This window comes from Apis dorsata, unplaced genomic scaffold, assembly GCF_000469605.1.
Source record: "Apis dorsata unplaced genomic scaffold, Apis dorsata 1.3 scaffold_960, whole genome shotgun sequence".
Classification (NCBI taxonomy): Eukaryota; Metazoa; Arthropoda; class Insecta; order Hymenoptera; family Apidae; genus Apis; species Apis dorsata.
The window spans coordinates 8,918-19,140 of NW_006264068.1; the positions used below are offsets into that span (position 1 = coordinate 8,918).

Sequence of the window (10,223 nt, forward strand, 5' to 3'; positions counted from 1 at the left end):
TTTTAAATTATTTTTTAATATTTTTTTAAGAAGAAGAGTGAATATTATTTATATATTTTTATATATTTTTTACTATTTATTTTTTAATATTGATATGACATTATATATTAATAAACTTTTTGAAGTTAAATTATTTATTGAAAAACTTATCAATAATATATTAATAATTAATTATATATTAATAATTAATGATATGATTCAATCAAATATTGTAATAATTACATTACATATTATATTACAAAAAATTTTGATTTATATCATAAATAATATATTGTAATTAATTATATTATACTATTTATTCTTGTTTGAAAGAATCTTTTTATTGATTTATAAATTAAATAGTTTCAAGAAAAAAAGTTCTTGAAATAATAAAATAATTCTATTTTATAATATCTGTTACATATATTTGATATTTATAAAAGTTAAATTTATTATTACATGTTTATTTTAAAATTAATTTTATTATATTATAGATAACTAGAAAGAATAAAATTATTACAGATTTTTATAATTACAATTTTGATAAAATTAACTTGATTATTGCAAATAATTTATAATTATATAACTAACTAATTTATAATTATATATTTTGAGTAATATTATGAAAGAATAGCATTATGAAAGAATAGTGTTATGAAAGAAATTTTAATATTGTTTAAAAATTTTATTACATTTAATTATTATCTTTTTATTTAATACTTTTATATTTTAGTTTTACTTAATATATTATAAATATTTGAAAAAATATTTGAATCATTTGATATATATATTCTATAATAAATAAATATAATATATATAAATAAATATGGATACAATAATCAATATAGATACAATAATCAATGGATAGAATAATCATAATAAATAAATTTAAAATATTATTTTTTTTTGTTTAAAATTTATTTTTTTATATATTTTTATATATATGAACTTTTCATTTAATAATCCATATTATATAATATTTATTTAATCTTTTGCTTAGAAAAGAAAAATTCAAACAATTTTTTATTTAGAAATTATCATTATTTTATTATTAGAAATCTAATAAATTATATAAAATTAATAATTATGCACATGATAATTATGTTTTAGAATTATAGAAATTGCTGGTGGACGAGAAGTTTTTTCTCAAAGTCGAGGTAAAGTAGCAGCTAGAAAATCACGATTTCTTGCAGCATCAAATTCTTTAAATAATGAAGATATTCAAATAGACAACAAGCTATCAGTTAAAAGAAATAATAAATCTCCAAATACTCAAACTGTATGGGAGTTAAGAAGCCGGTAATTCAAAAATTATTTTTTATGTTTAAAAATTATTTTTACATAATATTAATATAAATATCTAATAAATAATCTAAATAAGATCTAAATAAAAAAAATTGTATTTTTTAAATAGATTATTAAATTTGAAAAATAAATTACTATTTTCTTAAAAAATTATTATATATATAGTAATTAAAAATTATACATGAATGTAAATTTTTTTAGATGTGGTGATACAAGAAAACAGCGTTCTAATAGAGAAGTTACAGAAACTGTATTTTCTTCAGAAATACATTCGGTGCGACATAAAGCAAAATCTATTGATTATGATTCCCCTAAAAGCAATCAGAGCAATCGTATTATTAATTATGACTCAATTTTGAATAGCAATAATGTAGAATATGATGTGTCAAAAAATACTGCAGATTTAGATTATGGATTGTCAAAAAGCTGCATAGATTATCAATCAAGTCATACTACACCAGCAAGAAGCATGGCTATTGTTAGTGATGGTGAAGTAGTTGTTTTTGATGATATTGATGATAATTGGCAAAATTTGCCACTAGATTTAACTAATAACACTAATCAAGTTACATCAACTAATTTAAATCTTGAGACTGAAGGATCTCAAAAAGGTTGCATTCCTCCAGAACCTTTAAGTTCTAGCATTGAAAGTACTCCAAGTCCAACAACAGCGTATCATCGTAATACTTCGGAATTTTTTAAGGTATTTCATCTTATTTTATTTAATATATTTATCTTTATATTTAATAATAATTAATATTTATCTATAAGCTAATTAAAATTTTATATTGAAAAAATATAATACAGTTTATAATACAGTTTATAATAATATATATAGGATATTAAAATTATTTAAAATAGTAAAATAATTTAAAAATGAGATGTTATTAATTTATTGTCATATGAGATAAAATATATAAAATATATTTTTTTAGGTGATTCCAGCTAGTGATTGTGAAGTAGAATCATCATCTTCAGAACGAAATCATAAAGTTACAAGAGTAATTGGTGAATTACCAATAGCACAATATTCTGAAAGTCCAAGACGTTATGGAATACGTGATACTCAACTTCCATGTCTTCTGTCATCGCCATCTGTATATATGACACCAAGACCTGGTTTTCCACAAAGAATATTACCAACAACACCAAATCATAATGAGGTATATTTAAAATAAATATAATTTTGTATATTATAACATATTTCATAAATATAATCAAATATAATATAATAATAAATATAAAAGAAATAAATATATAATAATAATAATAATAATAATAATAATAAAATATAATATCTTTTTTTGATTTATTTTTTTATGTAGATTCATCTTTTTTTGGCTTATATACTATTAAATCAATGATATCCTCTATACATATATAAATAAAATATACATAAATATAAAGTTATATATACATATAGATATTTAAAGTGTCAATAAGAATTATTATCTAAAATAATTTATTGCCTATTGGTGAATTGAATGAAAAAATATTTTAATTTAGCAATAATTTAAAATTAGCAATGTAGCACTTAAGATATGCATTGAATGGATTTCTACAATTTGATTTTTATATCTCATTTTTTTTTTGAGATATCAAGATTTTTGCATTTTTTTTTTTAATATCATGTTGTAGAAAAAATGAATTCAGTAATCTACGATAATCTTGTTCATAATAAGTTGATTTTGAATTGAAAAATCAAATAAAACATTAAATTGTTTCATTTATTTTTTATTTAGAATATATGTTCAAAGTGTTATACTTATATTTTTTTGCATTTTTTCAAACGGTATCATAAAGAGACGAATGTTCTGGATGAGAAAACTTTCTTCCATAATAAGCTTGAACATGTATAGCATTTTTATACTATATTTTTTTCACATGTATCGAATTTTGTCATTGTATGTAGTATTATTAAGTATTGTTTTATATTAGTATTGTAATAGTATTGTTTTATATTATTAACTCAGAAATATAAATTAAAAATATAAGAAATTAATGTTTATATTATGGATTTGGTTAATACTTATTAATTTTGAAAGAAATACATTGGAAATTACATTGGATTCACTTGGAATATTTCAGCAATTATTATGACACAGTTTTGAGATTTTATTTGATTTTGAGAATCATCAAGATCAAGATCATCATATGTTATTGGATATGTACAATTGAATTTGTTTTTTCAACAACAACAACAACAACATAATATTAAAAAATATATATATATACATTGAATTTGAAAAAAAAATCACTTTAATCTCAAAAAAATTGTATTGATTCAATATGTTTCTTAAAATGTTATATAATTTATTAAAATCTTTTTATCTAATTATTAATTTAATTAATAGATAATAAATTATTTTATATAATAATTTTTTATTCATTCTATATATAAAAGTTTATAGAAGTAAATTAAAAGAATATATTAATATTGAAAATTTTTTATTTTATTTTATTACATTTGTGTTTATTTTTAGAAGGAACATACTTCTACAGAAATCATTGTAGAAAAGGCTGTGGTAGAAACAAATATGAATTATTCTGATAATCATGCTGTAAATGCCTCTTCTCCATCTCCAAAAATTGAAGATGAAGAAGAAGACTCTTTAAAACCATCAATTATTTCAACAGATAATATAAGTAATTTAGTATCATCTGGTGGTAGTACATTTGATTATTTATATGAATTCTCAGAAACTCGAAAAGTACTTGAAGAATTTTTTAAATGTCCACCACCAACAAAGGAAAAGGAAAATAGTATTGAATCTTTTCCATTTCAGGTACAAAAACTTTGTTTATGTTTGTTTTCATTGTTATTATAATAATACAAAATACTATATAATATAAGATATATAAATACTATATAATATAATAATAATAATATAAATACTATATATACAAAATACAATACAATTCATAAATTAGGTTTTTTCTTCATTTTTGTTGGAATGTATCTATAATATTTTGTCTGATCATGAAATTTGAAAACAAGTTTATAGAGCTATAGATATAAAAGAATTTTTAACTATTAGCTGTATTAAAAAATGGTTTATTTAAAAAATGTTTATTTATATTTAAATTGTTGCAAAAATAAAAAAATAATAATATATATATTACATAATAAAAAATTGATTTTCTTTATGATAAATATATTCATCATACATAGCTAACAGATTAAAGACAAAATAATGGTAAAAATCGATAGAAATTCAAAGAAATCTCAATTAGAAAGACCAAAACATTTTCTTTGAATTACTTCTGGATTTTTAATGGAAGTACTATTAAAAATATATTTTTATAATTTTGATTGATTTAATTTAGAAAGAATATTGTATGTTTGTTAATTTATTAAATTTGCTTTTAGTTTTTAATGTTGCAGCAAATAATTTAATTCTATGACGTTAATTAATAATCTTTACTAAAAAATATTTTATGATTTTATTTTATTTAAAATTGATTTTATTATCTATTATTTAAGGATCTAGATTACGAATTACGAAGACAAGGAGGAAGCGCTTATGTTGGTCAACGATTGGCTACTGGTCCACCAACAATAGAAGAAGTTTTAGTACATGAATCTCCTAAAAAACAAAGATCAGATTTTCCCCAAAATGTAAGTATATTTATATAAAGAATAAATAATTTCTAAATGTTTAAGTAATAAATATTATTATTAATATTATTATTTATATAATTTTTTATATAAGCTAATTATTATTTGAAATTAAATTTTGTTGAATTTGAAAATTATTCATAAGAAAGAAATAAAATATTTTATTTAGCATAAAATTATTTTTCAAATTTTGATTTTGCATTGTTTTAGATTGCTGAACATGAAAATAATTTCTTAGATCTCTCAGTAGGCACTGGTAGTAGTGAAGATCTCGGAGAAACAGAGGTTGGACTACAAGTTGGGCACTCTCGCAATTTTACATTGAGTCCTGAAACAACTGATTGCGATAGTAATTGTGGAGATCTTGATAGTGAAGTTTCTTTAATGATGATGGATAATGAATTGATACCAGCTAGTGGTCTTCTTGGATCAGTGGGTGATTTAGGAAATAATTCAGATTCATTGAGAATATATGCTAGTATGCCAGTTCTTGAAGATGGCTTATCTAGTGGACATGCTAGTGATACTGATAATAATAATCCAACTGTGATGTTAATGAAGCGGCAAATTAATGAAATTGAAAAAGAAATTATTCAACGTAGTCGTGTCAATGATACTACTTATCCAGTTACAACAGAAAATGATTCAATTGGAAACGATCTTTCTAGCTTAACTGTTAGTAAAGATATTTTACATTCTTTAAAAACTTCATCACCTGATTTATTTATTCCTAAAAAAGAAAATTCATATGATACAAATGAGCTTCAGCTTGATGGTTTGGATCCTCTTGGCACGCCTCCACCTCCAGCACCTCAGGCTAGACAAAATGTTAATCTGGAAATAGGAGGTGAAGTTGAAGCTGCAATTAAAGACATTAGAATGACTTTACAGAGAACTAAGACTTTACCTGTGAAATCTTCTACAGAAGAAATACCTGAATCCAATGTCAGTCCAATTTGGATACCAAGGTATTATATTTTCTTTCTTTTTTAATATTTAATATTTCATAGCTTAAATATTTATAGAAAATCAATTAAACAACATGATTTCAAATAATTTGTAAATTATTTATTGTATGAAAATGTATCATACAAATATTATATGATATAAAAGAAGATGTAATTTAATGTTATTTCTTTATAAATGAGAATAGAATATATAAAGATTTATTAATTTTGTTTTATTAATTGGAATTATGTATTTTTTTATATATTAATTTTTTATATATTATTATTATGTTGCAGATTACTATATCCTAAAAAAAAAACTATTTATAAAATATTCTAAAATAAACTATTTATTGTAGAAATTGTAAATTTAAGAGATATTTTAATTTCATATTTTAATTTAAATTTATTAAATTTATATAATTTATTGTATGCAAGATAAATATAAAAAAGACTATTGTTTCTCTTTCATATGATAAGATTTATAAAATTTAAATTAAAATATCTCTTCAATTAATCTCTCCAATAATTTTTTATAATAAATAATTTAGTAATTTTTTTTAAAGAATAACAATCTATATTGATTAATTATATTAAAAAATATATGATTATAATTAGAAAAACAATATTGAATCTTTACATATTCATTTGCAAAAAAATTAATAATAATAAATTACATTTTCTTCTTCATCATGCAACTTTTTTATGCAACATTTTTATACAATAAATAATTTACAATTTGTAATGATTATATTAATTGCTTTAATATATATAATATTATTGCTTAAATAAATATATAAATAAAAATTAAAACAAACTAATTTTAATTATATATATTTTAATTTATTATTTAATTTATTAGTTTTATTATTTATTTAAAAATAAATAATTATTCACTTAAAAATGAATATGAACTATTAAAAATTACAAATATGAATAATGTATGTAATATAAAATATTTTTTTAATTATATAAAAAATTGTTTTATATGCGATAATATTTTTCTAAATTTATCTCTATAATAAGATATATTTTATTATTAAGGTATATTTAGTTATATTTTATAATATTAATTTGATATTTAATGATATTATTGTAAATATTATTAAAATTTTATAATTTAATTTTATAATTTACAGTTTTTATCATAAAAGATTAATTTGAATGTTTTAATAAATATATAAACAAAATATATAAGTTTATAAACAAAATAATTATCTCTTAATAAATAAATTTTAATTTAGATTTTATTATATTACTAGAGATCATTAATCTCCTATCTTTAACTTTATTATTAAGTTAATGTAATATATGTAATATATGTAAAATAATGAAATCTAAATTAAAATTTTAATTTAATTAATTAATTAATTTTAATTTAAATAGATAAAAATATGATATACAAAAGTTTATAAAAAATTATTTTACACAAAAAATTAATTAATTATTTATATTTTTAATTGATATGTAATGAATCACAAAAATATTCGGACAGATTTAAATAATATTTAAATAAATCAAGAATGTTTTGAATATTTTTTTATATAATAATATAAAAAAATATAATATAAAAAAATAAAAAATTTGCAGATTTATTGTGTGTATATTATAAAATAAAAAAAGAACAATACATTTTGAATTTTCGAAAATATTCAAATATATATTATAAATTTAGGTTATTAAAATATTAGGTTATAAATTTTGTATTAATATTATTTTTATGTAAAAAATTAAATTATTCAATGGATGAAAAACAATAATATTAAAGAAAAAAATAAGAAAATAAGAATAAAAAATAAAATGCATTATAATTGGATTTTAAAAAATTAGATTTCAAAGAAAAATTTTAAAATATTAAAATCTTTGGATTTTAGAGATTTCAACTTATCGAAATTTTCAAGAGATATTTAAACGAAGGAAATTTGGAATAATTGGAATATATATATATTTTAATTTTAACTTATATATTGTATGCTAAAAAAAATATCTAATAAAAAATATAGGATTTAAAAATTTGAATGTAGCCTTCTTTAACATATTTGAAAATCAAATAATTATTATCATGATATATTCCGATATTATACAATTTTCATCCGAAATATTTTTTTGTATTTTTATTATTTATAGAAATAATCACACGGTTATACATTGCATTTTTATTTTCGAATACATATATTCTTTTTCACACTTATTTTCATTATCAATATAGATACATATTCACTTTTATGAATAATATATATTACATATTAAATAAAATATAATTAAGTAAAAATATATTAAATAAAATAAAAATAAATAAAAATTTGTTTTCATTTTATGTTATTTGAAATAATTCTAATAAAAATTATAATAATTATAATAATAGAATTCTAATAATTCTTGAAAAAAAAATAATATCGAATAATTAGTTTACATCTCGTTAGTGACATGCAAATATAAATTTGTAAAAATAGTATAGATACAAATAAAAATAAATTTTGGTTTATAGAAGCCTATATCAGTTTAAGTTATAGTTATAGTAAAATAAAAATAAAATAATATATTTGAATATGTGATAAATAACGAATTAATTAAATTTGAATTAAAGTAAATTTTATTTCAACTTATAAAGATTTTAGTAGTGGAAAGAAAAGAATGAAAATTGTATTCTTATAGAAATTTTCGAATTATAGGTGTTCTTGATATATCGATTTTGTTTGACTGTAATAACAAAATATAATTTTTAACAAAAATTACTTAAAATATACTATAAAATTGAGAAGAAAAGTCAATATTTAACTTATATAATAAATTGCTATTTTAATTATTTTAACTTCAATTCGTAGTATAATCCAAATCCAAATATTTCTACAATAAAAATTTATTCTTTCGATATTTTCTTAAATATTTAAACAATAATTTATACTAAGATAAAAGTTTTTTTATTTTTTAATATTATATATTAATTTTATATATTATTTCAATATATTGCAAAATATATTTTTGGTTATATATATTTATTGTAGATATAGATTATAAAATTCAAAGTTATATCATTATCCGAATATTTTTGTGATAGATTGTATAATTACTTTTTTTTAAGAACATCTAACTAAAATATAGTCTATCGGATGGCAGACGGAGAATTTGTGTAGAAAATAATAATGAAGAATCGGAAATTCGTCGTACGACTGAAGAAGCAGATATAGAAATTGAGGAAGGTCCAGATGAAGAAGAAGCAGATACTGACCTGGAAACTGATCGTTTACTCGGACAGCAAAGAACGGACGATCAGGGTTTTTATGATGATAAGGTAAGATCTATATGTATAATAATAATGAAAATTTTTGTACATACAATTTTTTTTTATTATAAATAATATAGGTTTTTAAGATCATGATCTTATTGATTGATAAAATAATGCATAAATAAAGGAATAAATAAATGTATGTATATCTCTAAGATTAATTTTATAAAAAATAATACATACGTATATAATATAAAAAGAAATTATTTTCTATCTTTTTCTTCTAAAAAAAATTTATATTATTAATAATCAATTCTATTTATTTTTATGTAACAATATATATTAATGTTTTTTATTTCTTTGATAATAAACTGTCATTTTGGTTTTACACAACTTTGAAACTTTGAAATATAGACATATTTCATATTATTAATTTATAAAGTATAAATTATAGTATAAATTAATTTATAAAGTATAAAGTATAATTTATAAAGTATAAAAATAAAATCTCTGAAAATATTAACAAATATTTTATCTGTTAAAAATTTTAATTGATTTTATTTGATTAATATGAATTTTGGTAGAAAATTGAAAAATCTTTATTTACTTATTATTTATTTGATAAAATTCTTATAATAAATATATTGTTTATTTTTTTTCTTATATGTAATTATTTAATTATGTATGATTATAAGAAAATTAATATTAATATTATTATTATAAATAAATTATCAATACACTAGAAAGTATTTATTAATTTGTAATTATTTTATTAATTTATAATGTAATTATGTATATATTACAAGCAAAATATTTGTTATTAATAATAATTCTTACGTTATATAATTTATAGTTTGAAAATTTAATAAATAAATTTTTATGAATCTTAATCCTTTATTTAGTAATATCAAAAATTATAAAATTCTTTTCATGACTTATTATCTATTATTACAAATTAAGTATAATGTAATTGTAGACAATTATAAATTGTTCGTCATATAAATATTAATATACTATTTTATATATTATAATCTTAATTTTTCTAATTATTATTATTATTGTTGTTGTTGTTGTTATCATCATAATCATCATCATCATCATCATCATCATCATCATCATCATCATCATCATCATCATCATCATCATC

The 10,223-nt window shown here is 18.2% G+C and overlaps 1 protein-coding gene across 17 annotated transcripts in view; it reads left to right on the forward strand.

Annotated features, from left to right (window-relative positions):
* LOC102678519 overlaps positions 1-10,223 on the forward strand; it is a 50,315-nt gene that overhangs the window by 5,742 nt on the left and 34,350 nt on the right. For 10 of the 17 annotated variants that reach the window (XM_006623830.2, XM_031514286.1, XM_006623833.2 and 7 more), the window contains exons 3-9: positions 1,090-1,278; positions 1,486-1,987; positions 2,220-2,447; positions 3,768-4,070; positions 4,769-4,903; positions 5,114-5,871; positions 8,953-9,142. In XM_006623830.2, the coding sequence (XP_006623893.1) occupies positions 1,090-1,278; positions 1,486-1,987; positions 2,220-2,447; positions 3,768-4,070; positions 4,769-4,903; positions 5,114-5,871; positions 8,953-9,142 (2,305 nt within the window). Of the gene's footprint in view, positions 1-1,089; positions 1,279-1,485; positions 1,988-2,219; positions 2,448-3,767; positions 4,071-4,768; positions 4,904-5,113; positions 5,872-8,932; positions 9,143-10,223 lie in introns of those variants that run through there. The other 7 variants (XM_006623832.2, XM_006623836.2, XM_006623840.2 and 4 more) reach the window with 3 other exon arrangements.